The sequence below is a fragment of the Ooceraea biroi genome, chromosome 3 (assembly GCF_003672135.1).
Source record: "Ooceraea biroi isolate clonal line C1 chromosome 3, Obir_v5.4, whole genome shotgun sequence".
Lineage (NCBI taxonomy): Eukaryota > Metazoa > Arthropoda > Insecta > Hymenoptera > Formicidae > Ooceraea > Ooceraea biroi.
In genome coordinates this window covers 204653-225257 of record NC_039508.1, presented here as the reverse complement: position 1 = coordinate 225257, position 20605 = coordinate 204653, and the positions used below count along the sequence as shown (strand labels likewise).

The window sequence follows — 20605 nt, the reverse complement described above, 5'->3', positions numbered from 1 at the left end:
TTGTGTGTATATAAAATTATATTATCGAAGAATTATCTACTTGTAATGTAGTTGTTACAATAATTTCTCGCATGTTATTTCAATAATATGTTACTTTCAGTGTAAATGACAACGCGTAACTGCAAAAGGTAATTCTAATGAAAAATTCGAGATATCACTTCGATTAATGAATCGAGATTAACGTCACAGTGACGTCGAGGGGGGATCATAAATATTCTGATACCTCTTCGTTACCCGAAGCCAGCTCTTCCCTTCTTTTTCCTCTGCAAGACACGTCTCCGAACGTGTCGGTACATGTTCGCGCTCCACACGACGGATTCGCGCGACGCTATTGTTAATCACAGGTCCTCTTTGTATTCTCGCTCAGTTCGATCATGACCCTCGAAAGAGTAACTGTCAGAAGAGTAACTGATCGATCATATCACAATAGTGCACGATGTCAAAGAGAGTGATTCGTAGTATTTTGGATGCGATGACGTGCCTGCCACCATCGCCGAAAAAGCAGAAGAAGGGAAAGACTGGCAGCGATGACGAGGAAATGTATTTGCCGCAAAACGACTCGTTGACTACTAACAACAAATTTCAATCCGCGAAGAATTCCGAGGTACGATTAGGAGACATTTATACAGGAAAAACCTAATATTATTTAAATTTTACATATTACGTGATTATAATATCCCAACGAACAAATCTATGGAGATGCTATGGAGTTCTGAAACGTCTTGCCAAATTATTCTAATCAATATTAATAATCAATATCAATATTATTATTATTCATACCAACAATAATTCACATTTTCCTAAAGAAAAATTGTTTCCGGACTCAAATGCAAAATTAATTCGTCGTTAAAATCAGAATTACGTGTTCTGAAACATTCCCGTACCGTACGCGTGTGCGTTACGCTCGATTCGACGTTCGTCGATGAGACTGCCTCGAGAAATCTCCGGAAACCGCATATCAATAGCGCGTCGAGTATGATGCACCGTGCTCTCGAGGGTTTAAGGCCCGCCGTGCAACGCGACGCAAACGCTATGCATGGGTCCCATGGATGACTCACTGTCGGCGAAGCCGAGAAGACGAGATTGAGCGAGAGAGAGAGAGAGAGATTCCACACGCCCGGAGCCCAACCTCCTCATGCCTCTCTCGACGATCCGGAACCGACGACGCCGACGGTCCTCGCATTCCTGGCCGATTGTCCTGAATTGAGAGGGTACATTCCTGAAACCTTACCGAACCGCGCGCGGAATGCGACGGTCATCGGAGGCGGAACGCGTGCAGCCGCCCGACATTAGACTTGCAAATGAAATTTTCATAACCGCGCGAGTTTTTCCCTCTTTTCTCTTTTCCTTCGCCTATCCTCCTCGCCCATCCGCAATCCGCGTCGCGTCGTAAAACGCTATCGAAAAAACGCGTTTCGCAGCGGCATTGATTATTGATAACTGCGTGTGCGCGCGATTCGATTGCGATTCGATTCCCCGATTGCAGTTTGTCGCCAATTCGAGAATCTGCCCGGCGAACCGTATAATATTCTCGTGCATTTCGCTGAAAAACGGCGCATGCCGTTCCGGAAGTTTAACAGACAGTCGTTACTTTGATGTTCAGAGGGTGAAGTTAACGTTGCAGAGTTTCGTTAGTCGAGAATTGATTTCAGTCTCGAGACACCTGTAGAGCGAAGTTTAATACATCCTGTATATCGTAATATCTCGTCCGACCTGTAGCAGCTTCCAAGATATCCCATTGCGAGGCCGTGAAATATCCGTCGTGTGTTGGTAGTAAAGTATCGCTATGTATCAAGCGGAGATAATAAACGGCTGCCGAGTGTCGTGGTCAGCTACTGCAACGGTTTAATTCGATTCTACGTCTGCATTTCACGTGTATAATCGCAACAGGAATTTTAATATCGACTCACCACGCAATCGGTAATTACAAAGCCATCGAAGAATGAACATTCGTTTGAGTCATCGTAAAATCAATCGAACGCATAAGTACCGATCGCGTTATTCATAGACTGATGAAATTGTTTATTCGTTCGTGTCAATCGACCGATATCAGAATAGATTTTCTACCATTTCGTTTAATATCTCGCTGAGATTTCACTCTTTGTGATCTGAGATTGTATCATTTTCAACCCCTTTCTAGCTCGCGTATTTTCAGAGACGCCAGCACAGCTGACGTGCAGCAGGAAAACGAGGAAAAAAGGAGAAAAGGAAAGATTATGTTCTTTGCAAACGCTAACAAGAAAATTTCGCATGTGTCCGCGAGCCGAGTAGAGAAAGGGTTGAGGGGCCGATGCTCCACGTGATGTAACCGCGTGACGGTCCGGAGTGACTCCCCTTTTGCCTTCTCGTCTTCCTTTTTTTCGTGAAGGATGATGATCTCGATTACATCTGGCCCCGTGAACCTCCTCTTCCTCCTCCTTCTCAGTCCTCGCCCTCTTCTTGTTGCTCGTCGTCGTCAAAACAGAGCCCGTGATTGATGGTCTTGCGCGCTCGTTGTACCTACGTACGGTTGCTCGATACGTCAATATACCGTTAACTTATCGTCGTGCATTGTCGAGTTAAAACGTGCGAACGCCCTGCGATCTGTTGCTTCAACAACGGTGCAAGTAGTTTCGCTCGGCTGTTCCCTCTTTCTAGCGTACTGGCTCTCAAACCTCTTCTGCTCATAGCGTAACAGCACTTGCTGCTAATGCTGATGCAATCTTTCTTGTTTCACAAGTTGGCACGCCACGCAATGTGTGCCATTTGAAATTAAGATAACAAATATGTGCAATACCTGTGAATACTCATTTCATATAAATTATATAGCAATTTCTGTAAACATTAGTTAAAATTAAATCAGATAATATGTTTTGCTTTTCTAATCTGTATTCTTTCGAAATTGACGATGAGTTTCTTTCACTCACCTAGAGCCTTGAAAATTAGAACAAAGTTAAAGAATAATAGATGGATGTAACATTTGTAGGTTTACACAAGCGAAAAATAATTATTCTCCTTAGCGTCGAGAGTCCCCAAAAAATATCTAACACGTACAAAGTGTTGACTCCTTCGTTCTCTTTCTCTTTCTCGTTATATCGCTTCTTAACGAGGAGTTGGACCGGACTTGGCGTGCATACCGGGCTTAACGCAGCGAGGAGGGTGTCTCGCAGGATCGTTCGAGAAAGCATAAAATCCCCGAGCGCGACCGGGTGTAATGTTTTTCTGTGTACCGATGTGGGATCGTCACGTTGGAAAACAAGCGGCTCAGCTTCGCCCATTATGGGACGTAACGCGGCCGACGACCATTGGGACAACCGGTCGGGTTCGTCGTCCTAGATCCCTTTTTCCATCGCGCAGCTCGGACGATTAGAGACGCTTCGTGGAAACCAAGTGGCGAGAGGATGCGCGCCACATCTGTCCCTCGCCATTAATTGACGCCGGACATACAAACGGGAATTAAAGCAGCTTTAATTCGAGGTCTGGTCGAGTTCGCGCTAGTTCGCGCGTCGCCAATCCACCGCGCGAGCAACGTCATTGACGTCTGCGGGTTGTTTCGTGGTTGATTAATTAAACGTCGTTAAACATTCGGGGAGGAGAACGCGCAATGTGCACCGAACGAGTGCGCACGTGGACGATTAACGGCGCGATGTGATTACACTCTGAGAAAATTAGACGCACCTAATTGCGTGGCTAATTATGCGTCGCGCATTACTCGAGCGCGCGCGCGGGCGAGGAATTAACGGTGATTAATTCGGAAATGTGTACACCAGATAGACGTCGCGTTATTAACCCGATTTATCCGCGACTGCATGTCAGAGGGATATGGTCTTCGCGCCGGTATGCGATAACGATTTTGACGATGTAATTCGCCGGCAGAAATAAGTGATAGATCTGCGAGAGTGACTATTCTGTTGGATAATGCCATTAGAGCATACACATACACACACAGACTGAGTTTGCTCACATGATTCGCATCCCGCTGCGAGATATTAAATTCGCTTCTCGGCAAAGGGAAGGCATCTCGGGTAAGGGTGCGAGATAGCGCGGAGGAAGGGTTGGTGGGCGTGCAATTAATTGTCTTCCCCCGCGCGTCAGAATGATGTACCGGATTTATCGTCGGGAGAACGCTACTTCGAAATGCTCTTTGCCGATAAACAGCGCATTCGTCATTATGATCGTTATGTACGCCCTCCTCCCGTGCGGCTTTTATCGTCTACAATAATCATTAACCGCTGCAGCCGAGCGCGATCTCCTCTCTTTTTACGAAAGAGAAACGCGTTTGATGCGCCACTGACTTTATGGCTATCATTGTGGCTGGATCGCACGATTTAATACACCTACATCTTGCCTCTTTGGGAATATTAGAAACATTTATTATTCTATTACGATTCCGTGATCTCGTGATTTCAACTCCCGACGATATGTAAGAACGCAGCTTATAAAAATATGGAAGGAATTATTAAGTTTAAAATAGTATATGTATATGTCTGATATAGGATAATGTATCCGCAGAAAATTTGTTGGGATGCTTCTGTGATTTCTCTCGGCGCTCTACTTTTCTTTCCGTGCTAACTAGGTATTTTCCAATCGGCTCGGGTCGCTTTGTACATAACTGAAAACTATGTACTGCAACAGCTTACAGATCAGGCAATCGAACGTGGAATGCAGAATGCAGTAGAGAGCAATAGGCAGTATTCGCTGCGCGAGGGGATCGCCGATTTCGCGATCGTTTCGAATTCGCGGATTCTTCGTCCTCCGTCGCTGTCGACGAGGATTGTTCCAAGTATCCTCTCGGGAGATGAGTCGTTATGCGACGGGTCCAGCATAATTAGCAGGTATGCGAAACGTGCCGGCGTCCTTGAATTCGCACGCACCAACACGCACGTATGCGTGCCATGTCGAACTGATTTCTGGAACCAGTCGCTGTTGGTGCGAGCCGCTCCATTTCCGATTCTCTATATTGAATCATGCATCGATATATTACATCGATATTACATTTCGATATTCGATTTTTCCTCGCATCCGCGAGTAACACGGTAATGTTTAATGCATTCCGTTACAGCGCTGTTACAGCGAATACCTGATGATGAATGACAGACAAGAGTCACTTTTGATGCTGAAATAATGGTAAAAAGAATTAATAATTGACATAGAAATAAAATTAAACTTCCTTATTTTTTGCTCTAAGCGTCATACTGATACCTGCTCTTTCGTGATGATTACATACCATCGATGAAGAAACGACTTGAAGCAGATTTAGGTCAAAATACAAATATTTACCACATGTGAAATAATTCTCATTATTAAGTGCAGTGAAGGGAGATCGATATGCCGATTGCCGTCGCGGGTTAATGGTTGATAACGAACACGTAGATAACATCTCTTGTGATTTTATCATTTTATTCATTAGTCGTTCAGTGATTTCTGCGTTTGCGATAGCATATGACTCTTGAAATATCTGCACCAGATAAGATATTCCCATTGAGAAATTCCCTGTGTGAGAATAATATTCTTTGTCATTGGAATGATCTGGATGTATTGGATACTAGAATTAAAGGGAGATCTTGATTGATATAAAACACAAATTTAATCTGGCAAATGCATTGATCGTGAAAAATCCAGGTCGACGTGTTCGCAAGTATAACGTGTACCTTAAAACAAGCAGAAGGGAAGTCAGATCACATGCAGCGTCCAAGAAAAATCCCGGCTCGTGCACCCATCCGCGAGGAATTCCGTCGACGCCCAGACGCACGCGATACACGTTCCGCTTCCTCCCGCGCGTTCATTATAACGCGGTACCGAGCGTATTTGCACCGCAACATAATTCCGCTTTGCATGTTTCACGGTGCACAATGGGAGAATTATAATTTTTAATTGGATTAATTTGAATCGCATTACGCCAATTAATCCGCGGCCGGACGCTCCGCTCCGATGCGCTCGCATCGCAGAAAGATTGCGTTGCGAACGTACGAGTTATTACAGCCGCGGGACGGATAAATGGGAGAGGAGAAATACGATTTTGTAATCAGCTGCGCCCGCAACATAAACTCTCAGCAGCTGCTATAATAACTTTGTAATTTGTTATCGCACATGTTTTATGTATGAATTATTCTCCGTGTACGTAACATTTTCCATGTAACAAGCGGATCTCTTACAGCAACATTATCACGTAGCTGTAAAACATACTTCATCGTTAGGTATTTAAATATAACTTAACACATAATTTCTTCAGTTTTATTTAGACTCTTCGGGGATATATCCTCCCACGGAGATGCAATTATATCTTAATAAAGATAATTATAATCACGGGAACGCATCTATATATAGTTTATCGCTGCCTCGGAGCTGCTCGGCACTGATAAAAAGATCATACTTCACATCGCGTACGTTACGTCACCGCATACACCGAGTATATCCTCATCAATCAAATAATTAGGTCTAATTAATTGACTCGCGCTTTATCGCAAATACCAGGCATGTTATTCTTCCGAAGAAACAGAAACCGATAAATCCACGCACGAGAGATCGGCGACCTCCTGGAAAACTGTGGTCGCATTGTTCGACCGAAGCTCACCCGAAGTAACCCGAGACTGATGAGAGCTTCGATGTCACAATTAAAAAAGCTCCCTCGCTTGTTTCGTTGGCGCCTACCGCCTACTTACTACTCGCGCGCGATCTCGCCGCGATAATCTTCGCTCTCTCGCCGACGGGAAGTGCAAGCGCGGCCGTTCGCGCATTTATTCGCGCCGGGAAACAATTAACGTCCATTCGCGTTCTCATCCGCGATAATCCAGTCCCGGGAGTTCCTCGTCGCGATAACAGAATATTGCTTGCTCGTCGGCCGTCGTCGTCGCTTCCCCGGCCAAGGTTTCGCGCTCGCGTGGCCGCCGCTCGAGAGGAAAGCGCGAGATCGGTCTGCGCTCCACGCTGCTGCGCGTGTAGCGGCTGGTGTTTCTGGAAAAAACACGTTTTCCGGGCGTATCGGGATATTAACGGTTATTACATCGACGGAGAAAGGCAGCGCGCGCGTCGTGCCGGCAAAAACCAGCCGCGAAATTAATGTTCGCCGAGCTAGGAATTTCTTTCCCGCCAGAAACTCGCTGGGGATTCGCGCCGCTGGCAGCAGCAGCCCGGCAGCGCGCGTTGCGGTCGATCTTTTTGCAATGTGTGTATCAAGTTTTGGCCATCACGCCGGACACATGCCACTCGGAGTAATTGCCTCGCGAAATTGCTGTACGGGGTGGCTAAAGAGCCACCATCCATCGCGCTGAAAATCTCTCGTGGGTATGTATGCATATGCAGTTATACGAAAATGGTGAAGGTGAATAATCAACGGAATTATACGCAGAGAAAATTTCATGAATTGCTGCTTATGGCAAGTGTAAACTTACTGAATTGCTGGCTCGTTAAGTGCACAACATTGTCCGTTTATTCAATAGCGCGGAGTAATTAAAAAATAATGACTTTCCTAAACGCATATAAGGAGGCGCGGATGCGCAATCAACGGGCGGAAACCCGGCGGAAAACACGGCGTTTTCCACGGTAATGGCCGTTATAAATCCGCCATGTTAGTCCCGCGAACTCAGAAAGGAGTAAAGCAATATTGCATACGGTGGGTCTTTATGCGGATAGTGCGTTCACGCTCGAGGTGTTCTCGGAAAAAATGCGCGAATGGTCTTCTCCCACCGTGATAAAAATCCAAGTAATTATGGAAAACCTCCTTGCTTAACTTTTGCATTCTAAACAACCGAGAAGCGACGAAGCTCTCGTGAAAAGAAAGAAAATGTTGGAGACTCAAGAAACTAAGGCAATTTCTTAAAAAGCTGATGTTAGTTTTGAATCACATCATAATAGAGTGCAGCAATATATCTATCTTCCAACACTGATCAGAAGGTAATTCTTATCGCCATACACGTATCGAGATAACACATTTTGATTATTTTAGAACTTTTTGTATTATATGTGCCAGGAGATTCAATATCGGAACACCGAAAAACTCTGTTCTCTCTCTCTCTCTCTTTTCAGTTAAGTACGCCGGCTCATCACATGGCAGCGATAACTCTTGTCGGCCAATAAAAGTCGCGCGTTATCGCGCGTGTGTGCGCGCCCGATAGCAGCATCGTAAAAGAACGGGTACATCGTGCATTTTTATCTCGCGCAACCTCGTGAAAAATGCACTGCACTTTCCATGATGTTCGCCTTCCCTGGCTTAATCTGTTTTCGCTTTAAGAACTTTGTGTTGCATTAATTTTACGAGGTCCCAAGAACAACGGCGGGATAGGATCAGCGCGGATTTTACGCGGCTTACTTTTGCGGCGGTTGAGGAAAGTTTCTCGCGTTGCGCATCAGAAAAAAAGAACAATGCACTCTCGGGAACACCGATTATTCCCTTTTGTAATAACGTAATCCGGTGACTTGAAGCAAACGCGATTGTTGTCCAAAGTCGAGTCTTTCCTTTTCGCTGAATTTTTCCTGCGCTGCTGAAATAATAAATGGCATAATCCGATTCTCCAAGTGAATCACGAAAACTTAATTATAATCGCAGTCATCGCTTCCGCATTGAAATGATAACACTTCACGTGTTTCTCGAAGCTTATGCCTTGCAGCGTAACGCTCGCGTATTGATGCGAGTTTACGCGATCCGGTCTCGCCGCGAGCTCCGAGCAAATCATCCAGAGAACACTGATACTTCGTAATCTGACATCCGTGTTTAAGGATCACGGACAAAGAGTGCAATTTACGAGTGCGTACCGCGACGGACGTCGCGATACGCGTGTAGATCGCGTCAAGAATGTGCCGGGTTGCATTTACATAACTAGTTCAGATGATCGGCAGCGCGTTCCACGCGCACGGTGCTTAAGAAATTGCAGGATAAACCGCGCACTCGCTCGCATTATCGAGAGGTACGTGTGAAAGAACGTCGCGGCGCCGCGACGTCGCTCGCGATTTCTTCATTGAATGCCGATGCTCGCATTCCCACCGCACGCTGTAAAAGAAATCTGCACGGTGAATTAATTAATTGCTGATGAGTTCCCGACGTGCTTACATGCGAAAAAGGAAATGCAGCGCGGCTGCACGAGGGGTTCGTCCGTTGGGCAATGATCAGCGATCCGCTTCTATTCACTATATCATCGAGATACCTGTTTATCTAGTTGTTAGTTTAGTTACCCAATGTAACGCGACGCAATCCTCTGTGAGAACTTGTTCCGAGGAAGATAAGATTTCGCGTTAGTCTCGGTAATAATTTTTTTCTGATGCTTGCATGTTAACTAAACTGTGAAATTTCTTGCCAGTTAAATAGAAATTTATGATAGAATGAAGAGAGATTTCATAAGATGCATGTCAAATTTGTAAACTTTATAATTAAAAATTACATTTTATCATAATTTGAACTCATGGTCGCGTTTGCTTGAGAGCAATACAGCAACGCAACAATCGCACTTAGGGAGTTACGGTTGGACTTTCTCTGTTCTGCGACTGGAGACCTTGCTTTCTCGAGTACAACAATGATAAAAATATATCGGAACCGATAATTTCGCAATGCGCCCTCCCTTCTGCTTCTCTCGGAAACAAAAATGACAGTGGATATGCTCAGCGGTTCTGCTCGGTAGAACACGGCGTACGGGCGGGCGATCCGTGAAACCTATCGAAGCGGACATCCGACCCGAGAAAGAAAGAGAAACGAGAGCAAGAGCAGAGAATCCGCCCGGGCGATCCACCTGCGCGTCGTACCTGCGATGATGCGAGAACACGCGGTCGCACGCACACTCCTCGTCGCGCACTCGTGCGCACTCACAGCCGCACTCGGGCTCGCCTGCGGTTGCACGCATCGCGAGGGTTCCCACAGCGCGTACGGCGCGGAAAAGTCGTCTCCGTCGCGCGAGTACGAGCGGGCTGTCCGCCCGCGATCCCGCAACGATACGCTCGCTGATCGCCGACCGTAGGAATCCGATACACCCGGGTGTTGCCGAGACTTCGCTCCGACGCGAACTCCACCGAGCGCGATAAGAAAGCTTTGCCGGGAAAGAAGCGCGTACAAGCTGCAGGCGAGACTGATTCCGACCGATTCCGCGGCGATTACGTCGACGCGATCGATCGCATTTCCTCTTAATTAAATTCCTGCCGACGAACGGCTTTTTCTGGTGCTAGAATGCACGCCGCGCGTGAGAACCTCACCGAGGAGAGAGAGGACGAGTAGACGGTAAGTGGGACACGCGTGTCCTGTTGATCGTGGAAGGTTCGGAGCCGGGAGGCGTGCTTTCCGCGTGATTTCGCGTTAAACGACCGCCGTGGACCTCCTCGGGCTTCCCCATTTTTGTTGCTCTCGGGCTTCCTTTTACGTGGCGGAGCTCGTTTGAGCAGCGCGAGCGGCCGTAATCAGCCGCAGGACGACCGCCCGCACTCGCCCGTCGTATGACGACCGTCCGCGACCGGTTATCGAGGCATCGAGAGCTTCTCGGTAGTTTGAAGGTGGTCCCTTATCTCCCGGTGGAGTGGTTGGTACGTGTAACATCGACTGTCGTTCTCCCTCTCGTTGACTCCGACCGTGACTTTGTCGGCAAGCCTGTCCGGCAAGCATCACGCTCGCGCGGATAAAGTGCATGGAACGCGCACGCGGATGCTGCAATCGATGCACCCGAGCGACGATTAACGGCGTAAAAGGGGTAAATTGTATGAACTTGCTTTATCTCATAACGCTTGCCGCATTTCACGTTTTATCGAATTACATTTTTCAAGTTGAGATTCTTGGGCAAAGGAAGAACTTTCACGATATTCATCCGGTATAATTATCCAATTGTTTAAAGAATATTTTATATATATTCCCAAACGAGTAACAGTAAATAATAATAATAGTTGAATAATAATAGAAACGATCTAAATAATATATTAAATATAATAAATAATCGTTCTCTCTCTACATCGGAGTGCGTTAAATGTACGCTTTAAACATATTAAACTACACTGCGATTGCGTGTGAGCTCCTTCATTCTACAATTAGCATCCACCTCGTTCCCGTGGCTTGATCCTCGTTGTCCAAGTACCGGTATCATCGCGTAAATCACCACGTATGTACGTGTACAAGGCTGCCGATCGCACGTGAGGGAAATACACGGAACAGCTGTTGCTGGACAAAGGCAACGCGACGCGAGACGAAGCGCATAAGCCCTGATTACGCGCGTTCACACGCCGATGCAGCATGCCGAGCTCGTCATGCCGATACTCTCAACGTCCAGTCATCGCTTGGATACCTTAATCCCACAGCGTTACGCAACGAGTTGCAAGACGCAACACGCGCGCAATTGTAAACCGCTTCTCTTGTTCCAGCTCTGTTATTCTCATTCTGTCTCGTCTATTGTCAAGTTGGAGCATCAAATGAGTTTATTATGTATAATCAGCGATTTCGTGGCTTTTAACTTCAATTTCTTCAATCCCACTTTCATTTAAGGTTCAAGAGATAAATCTTGTCATTGAATTGAAACATGTTAGACGTAAATATATTATTAAATCAGTGAAAAGACTTCGATTCGCTTTTAAATTTGTCAAATCAGTTTGCATGTGATATAGGCAACAATTGGCAATGTCTATATCATGGACAATAATATTTTATAATAGACAACAATGGTCATTACTTGATTAATGAATAAGTTGTTTCTACTGAACGCAATAAAGTGAGATTTGATGCAAGAATCGAACCGAACTTGTTGACTCAGCATTTTGATATTTGCGTAATCAATATACTCCAAAAATCATTTCATTGCATCATGAAGATATTTTGGAAAGTGTGATAAGAAATTACGAGATATCTGTACGTAGCCTTCCTTATTCTTCATACTATGACTGTTAACTTGCATATCTGAGCTCATCACGTGCTGGACATAACGTACGTGTATCCTCGGCGATGAACCGAGCGATTGAGTCAGTGCGATTCGAATTATTATCGCGCGATACAATCGCGGCACGGCTGTTTACAACGAATATAAGTATTTCCTTCCGGCGCAACGAAGCTTGCGGACACGATTGTCCTTGGTGAGTCGAGTGGTCGATGAGTCAACTCTGCTTGACCGTGGGATTGGTTCTTAAGTTTCTCTTGCGCTATCGCATCGCACGATTTCGTCGTGTTCATTTTTTCGCGCTCTTCAAGAACTGCTCGTCTTGCTTTGTCTTGCACCGTTGATAGTTAATTCAAGTCCCAAGTGAAGATCTTCTCAAAAGGAACGTAACGATCAGTGGTAAACTTGAAACGTAAATAAAAAATGCCAATCATTAAATGGAATTACCGTCTAAGATATCTTTGTGATATTATCTATAAAAATATACAAAAATATAGCATGGAGTGCAGACGTTTTTATCTTGAACCGTATACATTCCACAATTCTGGGCCGCACATTTTCAGCGAAGGGTGCAAGATCGCACGACTGTAAAAACCTCTGAAAGGAACAACTGGAGCCACATGAGACGCGCTTCAGACGCTTCACCCATAAAAGAGACACGGGAAGGTGCTTGCACGTTACCTTGAGACAGAGACCCGCATTATGCAGGTCGTGGCTACTTGTTTTCTGCATGTGCACGGTGTCATTTTCACCCACGCGCGTGTAACCAGGCAGGAGGTAGGAGTGCATCCGCAGATGCATCTTTGTACTTTACGACCGCCCGCGTGGTCCTGCGAGCGTCATTATTGCCTCGCGCACTCTGGTATCTCCGATGAATGAGCGCCGAGTCTCGGTTACTTGATATTTATACTTATTATCTTTTATTTTTTATTTTATTGAAAATGGTAGAAATAAAATCGTGCAAGGCGTCTCTTTTTAACTATCGATCAAAAAATAGTTGCTTTCTCGCATATTTTGTTAAAATGAAATGTTATTTTAGTCTTTGAGGAAATACTACGTGCATCACGCACGTTTGGCAAATTGCATAAAATCATGTGAACTTCAAAGTCTGTCGACTGGATTTGACATAGGAATGACAGTTAGAGATTAGTATTTGAGATGTGCGTGCATTCCTGGCTAGGCGGACGTCGAGTCGTCGTCACGCATCCGGTGCATACGAAACTACGGGCGAGAGGAGTACGAACGCGAGTGCAGCAGGGGGACGGGCGGAATGTGCGGAATGCAACGGGGCCCTCGATGTTCCCCGATGACCATGGTCGCTCTCAGTGCCGAATACCTTTGGGTTCCGAGCTCCCGTTTTTCGTGATGCGCCGTCACTCGTCACCACCCCATGCCAGATTGAGAGCGAAGTTTGGCATGTCAATCGTGCATGAAGCCAACTAACGTGACACATTTTATCTCGAACATTTTATCCGAGAACTGTGCAACGCATGTTAACATGATATGTTTTTTGCAACCAAGATAGTAACTTTAGAAAAGAAATTAATAAAAAGAGGAAAGAAAACAAATTAATCACGTGTAATCTGTAAGAAGAGAACGAAGCTGAGATATTAATAATCTCACACACATTTCTCGTTATAATAAATTATAAAATATAATAATAAATATTATTTTTATTTGTGCGTGCATAAATACCATTTTTAACCATTTATAAATTGATTTGCGTTTGCGAAATATAATAAATTAATTCTCGAAGTAACAGAGCGATAAAAGCGACGATACGTTCTAAACTCTGTAGAATTCTCTACGAGACGAAGCAGTAATTACACAGAGACCTATAAATTTTCAATCGCGGATGATGGAGTAGGAAGTCCTGTAGTATCTTGAATAGATTCGTGTCTGAGGATACTCGAGATGTTTGCTTCGAGAGTCTGTTCTTGCACTGGATATTCGAACATCTGGTCGTCCTATACCCGAGCGCATTGAGGACGCGTCGGGGTTAAATAATGCGACCCGAACTCTCGAACCGTTGGCGACCGCCGCCGGACGTGCGGAACGCACACGCGTGTTGTTCCCGGATACCCCGTGCGTGTCGTTGGAATAATGCGATGTCGGCGACAGAGCGATCGTTCGACACGCGATGCCGATCTCGGGCGCGCTTGCAACTCATAGGCCCCAGGGTTAACAATGCGGCCGACCATTCACCGGACGCGTACTGATCAACGGTACACGGCTAATTCGGGCCTGGTCGAGCAAACGCGGACGCCGGTTTGTGCCAGGTGTGTCTGATGGACGCCCTCGTGTTGACGTTAGCCGCGGGGTGTGTGAAGTTAGCACGCTGACATCAGAATTCCATTTCTGAGTAGAGTTCCAGTTTCCTTTCTAGAATTCTCTAGCATTTAAAAATAGAGTTCCAGCGATCAACACCATCATAGTTGCACGTAAAAAAGAGGTGTTAGTTGACACTCAACTTCAAGATCGAATAATTCTGAATGACTTATATACGCTTCCTTTTGAGGTAATCGAGAGTTCCTGATAAGTAAGAAAAATTGTCAATATCAGATAAATAAATAAAAAATAGAGCGTTGCGCACTTTGCACGGGGATCCGGAATGGGGTAATTAACGCTGCATCCTGCGGAAAGGAGAGAGGAGAGCCAGACGGCGCCAGCCCGAATACCAGCCAGAAGCGGATCCAGCAGGGAGATTCACGGTGTGATCGTGACCTCCCTTCGGAGAGTTCAATTGGGAGGCACATGGGGAAAAATTGTCTTCTTCTTTTTCAATTCTGCTGGACTCAGCACGATTTTGGTGCATTCGGTGGGAATGGAATTTAAAATATATTTGCATTGTATACAATATGATAAATAAATTTAAGAGAGAATGATTTACGGAAGAACTTGCACAGAATAAATATACGGCAAAGTATGCACGCGTTAAGTATGTGCGAATGTAAAAATGGGCTTATTTAAATATGAGAAATTAATTTCATTATCTCACATGTTGCATTCTCGTGAAACGACAGCGAGGAATTTTTTACTCGGAATTGAAGTGCGGGGTAATCCTGTTATCCCGCTCGATGGCAGAGAACTTAAAATTGCGACGTCGGTTTTGAACCTAGAGAACGAGCAACGCCTCGCAGCACGAGCAAGACCAGTATTCTTCCGCAACTTTTAATCCGCTCTTTGCTCTCGCTGTCTCGTCGGCCTTGCTATCGTAATTAAGGGCCAATTTAATTAAGAGGGAAGGACAGAAAAAAAAGTCACCAACGACACGAGAGGAGCCACTTCGCAGGATGAATGAACTCGTCGTGCGAACATGTAGAACCCTTGGGTACTCTTCTGGATCGCGTACGTGTACGTGTGGTCATGCACGCGCGCGTGTAGACGCATTTACGTGTCTGCATGCCGAGCAAGAGAGCCGCAACAACTGCGAAAGCCCCGATGATTCTAATTAGTCGTCCTACTTTGCGCTTGTTTAGAGACACTTAAGTTTATCTGTACTTGAGCCGCGTAGCGAGCCAACTCTCTGGTTTCTCGCTCTCGAACGGACGTGCACGGCGGATGTATTTGTTTGCGATTTAAAACAAAACCTTAGAGATTCGTGCTATCTCCTCATCAAGCGTGTATATCACTCTTGTTCTCACATATTTCTTCATGGTCTTGTGTTAACAGAATGAAGAGATGATCGCGAGTTTGCCAATCAACGGCGGCGGTAGCGGAGGGCCGGTGAGCCGCGTGGGTCGTGGATTGGCCCTTCACAGGTCCAACTCCAGCTTGGAGCTTCCGCACAGTCCGGATCCCGCGTCCCGGATACCAGAGACGCCTCTCAGACGGGAATATGGATCTCACGGTACGAATGAAATCTTCTTATTTAACAAATATTACGCAAAATCGACAGAACTAAATTCAGAAGCAGTAAACTGCTGTTTATTTAAAACTAAAAATAATTTCACGCGGGATAATCTGTTATATTTTTTTCTAATTTAATTTTCTGATTAAGAAACATTATTTTTCTTTATTATATTATAATAATATAACATAATTTCGCGATGTGAGTGCCAATACTTCAAAAGGATTCGACGTGGACGTTATAAATGTGTTTCAACTTTGTAACCGATCTTGCGTAGGAAGCATCGACGTAGTGGCACAATCCATCACGGCCGGCGAGAACTTCTTTGCCATGCTGCAAGACTTTCGACCGCCGGAGCAGCGTGGTACCATCACCGCTAGTGACTATCTGCGCCGCGTTCACCAGCAGGACGGGATCGGCCAGTCGCTCGACGTCGACGAGGTCTGTGGGCCGGCCGGTGCCGGCAACAGTCCGAAACTGCGACTTAAACTGAACAGACTCTGGAGCAAACCGCCACGAGCGATGGAGGAGACCTGCACCAGTCCGGTGGTGTCAGCTGACGTGGAGGAGCGACACCGAAGACGCGCGTTTGCTCACTACGATTGCCAGTCGTTGACGGCGAATTTGGGCTATGCTGCAAAACTTAGAGGGATTCTCTTGGCCAGAAGGAGAAACACGGCCACAGGCGCGTCCGCCGCTAGCGCCTTGAGAGCTTCCACCCCCGACGAGGCACCCGAGGAGGACGCCGGCGATGGGAAAGGTGTTTTTCGTGAGAATTGATTGTTTTCAATGAAAAATAATTCATGAAATAATTTGTGATATAGTTTGCTATTTTTTTAAAGAGTTAACAGTTTCAACTTTCGCTGACGGTTTCAGGTAACGATCTGTTGGAGCCGTGTCCCTTCTTCCGCAACGAGATCGGCGGCGAGGGGGAACGCGAGGTTGGTCTCACCCGTTGCTACCAGGGCAACGGAATTCATCGGCCGTCGTTGTCCTACGGGGTCTCCGTTCTGGAACCGCCGCCCGGCGAGACTATGTGGAAGCACACTTGCCCGCTGCAAAAGCGGCCGCTGCCTATTGAGAGCGTCGACGAGGGGGCCCACTATTACCGGCGATACTTCCTCGGTGAGCGAAGACGCGCGGCGACTTACGCAAGCCTTTTGTCGCGTTACACAAAGGATTCTCGCTCGTTACGCAAATAATATCTGAAACATTTGATCTCTGTAATTTCGCGCGGCGTATATCGTGATTTACCTTTTTTAATTAATTTCTGTCTTTCGCAGAATTAAAAATAAAGTCTTGCAATTAATAATAACATTGATATTGACATTAAAGATAAATCTATTTAATAATAGCGACAAGAGAAAGATAACTCTTTTCATCTATAGTTTCTAGAGCGCGAATCCTCAAATCGTAAGATATGAAAATCTCGCAGAATTGATCGCTTCCGCTCGGGACGTCACAAGTGTCGCATAATAACAAACGGAATATTCTGCCGCAGGACGAGAACATCAGAACTGGTTCGGTATGGACGAGCAGCTGGGACCGGTGGCCATCAGCATCCGCAAGGATGTCAGTCAGTATCGAGTGATCGTACGCACGTCGGAATTACTGACGCTGCGCGGTTCCGTGCCAGAGGATGCTCTCGGTATCAGGCCGCAAGGCCGGCCTCCCACGAGGGAGCTCCTGGAGCTGGTCGCGCCGGAAGTACAGCTGGGATGCCTGAGGCTTGGCACGCCCACCGCTGAGGAAGCGCTGGCTAGATTGGACGAACAAGGATTGTCTAGTAGATACAAGGTCGGTGTCCTGTATTGCCGATCTGGCCAGAGAACCGAGGAGGAGATGTACAACAATCAGCACGCCGGTCCAGCCTTCCTGGAGTTCCTGGACACCATCGGTACGTGAAATTCTCGTTGCAACTTCGCCCGAACTTTTCTGCACTAAGCACTTATTTACTTATCAGGACGATATTCACATATTACAAATTAGGAGATACGTAGTTTTTAACAGCTAGAAAGTTTTTGCAATACTCCCGTTAACAAGTGAGCTAACAAGGCTCAGGAAACTCGACGGGAAGTCGATAAAATTATTCCCTCGTAAAGACCGCGAATGTGAAGCGATAAGAGGAATTCACGTACAACGTTACAAGCCATGCTCGCTTCACGGATAGTTCGGAACGTTTTATCGGCGATTAACCCGATTCACTGCTCCGGAATGATTTTATCTACTACTGTAACGCTAATCATCCGCGAACACTCGCACGATTTTGCGGTCGTAACGTATGGCCTCCGCAAATCGTTGCGTTTATGATCGCCTTAGTTATCCTTATTAACTGTCGCTTTCTAAAAGAGAAACGCGTCCTGTTTCTTTTTCTTTTTTTCCGAGCGTCGCGTCGCGTTGTTGCATCTTGCACCGCTTCCTCGGACGTCAGGTCGATGCTTATCTGGTCTTAATTTGTGGACGTGATTATCAGCGTCAGCGCTCCTGCGTAATCTCAAAAACAGGAAACGGAGATTGCATACGTTCTATTTTGAACGCTATTTTAAGCGCTTTGTTCAGCGTATAAATATGCATAGCATCATGTTTTTTTATTTCTTCCTTTAATCCACGTCTTTTCGCGAAGAGATACGATCGCTGTCTCAAATAAACGTGCTCTCCTAACAATCGCATGCTGATTGCGAAGGAGCAGAACCGATCGCTCCTTTTTTTCCGACGTGCAAACGCGAGCGACGTTGCCGAGGACACGTAACGAGACGGGCAACGATTCTTCTCCGCGCGCTCCGGGCAATTGAGATAATTGCATGTTTCCATGACAGGCCAAAGAATAAGACTGCGAGGATTCGAGGGTTACAAGGCTGGACTGGATACCAGAACCGACTCGACGGGTACGCACGCGGTAGCGGCGACGCATCGCGGGGCGGAAGTCACCTTTCACGTGTCCACCATGCTACCGTTCACGCCTAATAACCGACAACAGCTGCTGAGGAAGAGGCACATCGGCAACGACATAGTCACAATAGTTTTTCAGGTACGGTACCTGCACGAGCGCGAATTAAAGCCGCGCGATTACGCAATTCGCGTAACGAACGACCGGCGCGGCGGCAGTATGACGCATTACTCTTGCTTCACGCTGGATTTATTATGCAGCTATTATTATTCCCCGGGAGTGCGAGGCATCGTAATTGTGGTTGAATGATTCATTTCGTTGGGCATTTAATTTCGGAATTTGCCCTCGGATACACGAAATAACGGCCCTCCGAGTCCGACACATTTGGAACAACCGGAATTTATCGCGTCACACGCAATTTGACCTTATTAATCGCTACGGATTTTCTCCAGGAACCTGGTGCGCTGCCATTCAGCCCGCGGAGGATACGCTCGCAGTTTCAGCACGTGTTCATCATTGTACGAGCTATAAATCCTTGCACCGACAATACGCAGTACAGCGTGTCGGTGTCCAGAAGCAAAGAGGTGCCTATCTTCGGACCACCTGTTCCGCAGGGTGCCACGTTCACGAAGGGAAAGGCTTTCGCGGACTTTATTCTGGCCAAGGTCATAAACGCTGAAAATGCAGCCCACAGGTAGAACCTCGATTTCTTTTAAATTTCGTATGTCGATAAAATTAGTCGCGCTGAATATACACCTTTCTACAGGTCCGAAAAATTCGCCACGATGGCTACGAGGACGAGACAGGAATACCTGAAGGATTTAGCTACGAACTATGCTTCCACTACAGTCGTCGACACGGGTCAGAAATTCTGTAAGTTTCGCATCTTTCACATAATTAATCATTCTTAATCATAAAGATACGCAGTAAAATGTATCAAAATGTTTAAATTTTATTATTCCTCAAGTAATTTCATTTTAAGACATTTACCTTTTCCTTCGTAGCGATGCTCTCCTTCAGCAGCAAGAAGAAGGCAGCGGTCCGACCGAGACTTTCCTGCGACGCGTCTCAACGCGGTGCGATTTGCTGGCAAGTGATACTCGAGGATAGCAATCAGAACACAGATTGCTACTTGGGCATAAGCATAGACACCATCGTGCTGATCGAGGAACACTCCAGGCAGATAGTATTCGTTACACCATGCGCGAGTGTACTTGGGTGGCACGCTCAAACGAACAGGTAAAAATCATCCTGCTGTCCTAAGCCGATCAATTAATGTACTCGCATCCATTATCTGAGAATTCAAAGCTTCTTAATATTAATAAAAAATTAAGTCGCTCGGTTTTTAATTGCAATAATCTCTTGTTGAACCGTGCGATTAAATACCGCGCGATCGCCACTTATTGAATTATTTACGACCAGTCTCGTCGTAAAAACGCGGGCGGACGATCGAGCGGAAATCGAACGATTAATCGCGGTCTAACATTTTTTCCTTGCCCCGCGCTCCAGTTTAAGATTGTATCATCACCAAGGCGAGTGCATTACCATACACGTACGCGGTGATTACGGCGAGAGGGACGAGTTAATGGAAATTGTGGCTCGCCTGCGTGCCGTAACTCAAGGCGCGCCAGCCTCTGAACTGTCGTTGAAGAGGAACAGCCTCGGACAGTTGGGTTTCCACGTTCAGCCTGACGGTGTCGTGACGCAGGTCGAAAGTATGGGGCTGTCGTGGCAAGCGGGCCTGAGGCAGGCCTCCAGGCTGGTCGAGATTTGCAAGGTGGCCGTGTCGACCTTGAGTCACGATCAGATGGTCGATCTACTGAAAACCAGCGCTCAAGTCACTGTCACTGTAATACCGCCGACCAACGACGGGACTCCACGAAGGTATGGGTTCGTAAATTATCTTTCTACTTTAATTTCCGATTATTTTTATAGATATTTAAAATCGAGAAAGAAATAAAGTAAACTAATTATTGATTAATCATTTTTGTTGTTTTCTCGTTTAAATATTAGAAATAAAATATTATAATTAAATCTTACATAAATTCAAGTATTATA

At 46.1% G+C, this 20605-nt stretch overlaps 1 protein-coding gene across 1 annotated transcript in view; it reads left to right on the top strand.

The window, feature by feature from the left end:
- LOC105277451 (signal-induced proliferation-associated 1-like protein 1) overlaps positions 1-20605 on the top strand; it is a 56819-nt gene that overhangs the window by 32544 nt on the left and 3670 nt on the right. The window contains exons 2-10 of the mRNA XM_011335807.3: positions 15483-15660; positions 15938-16420; positions 16537-16785; positions 17162-17557; positions 18477-18688; positions 19000-19241; positions 19314-19420; positions 19552-19786; positions 20057-20431. Coding sequence (XP_011334109.1) covers positions 15492-15660; positions 15938-16420; positions 16537-16785; positions 17162-17557; positions 18477-18688; positions 19000-19241; positions 19314-19420; positions 19552-19786; positions 20057-20431 — 2468 coding nt within the window. The 5' untranslated portion in view covers positions 15483-15491. The remainder of the gene's footprint in view (positions 1-15482; positions 15661-15937; positions 16421-16536; positions 16786-17161; positions 17558-18476; positions 18689-18999; positions 19242-19313; positions 19421-19551; positions 19787-20056; positions 20432-20605) is intronic.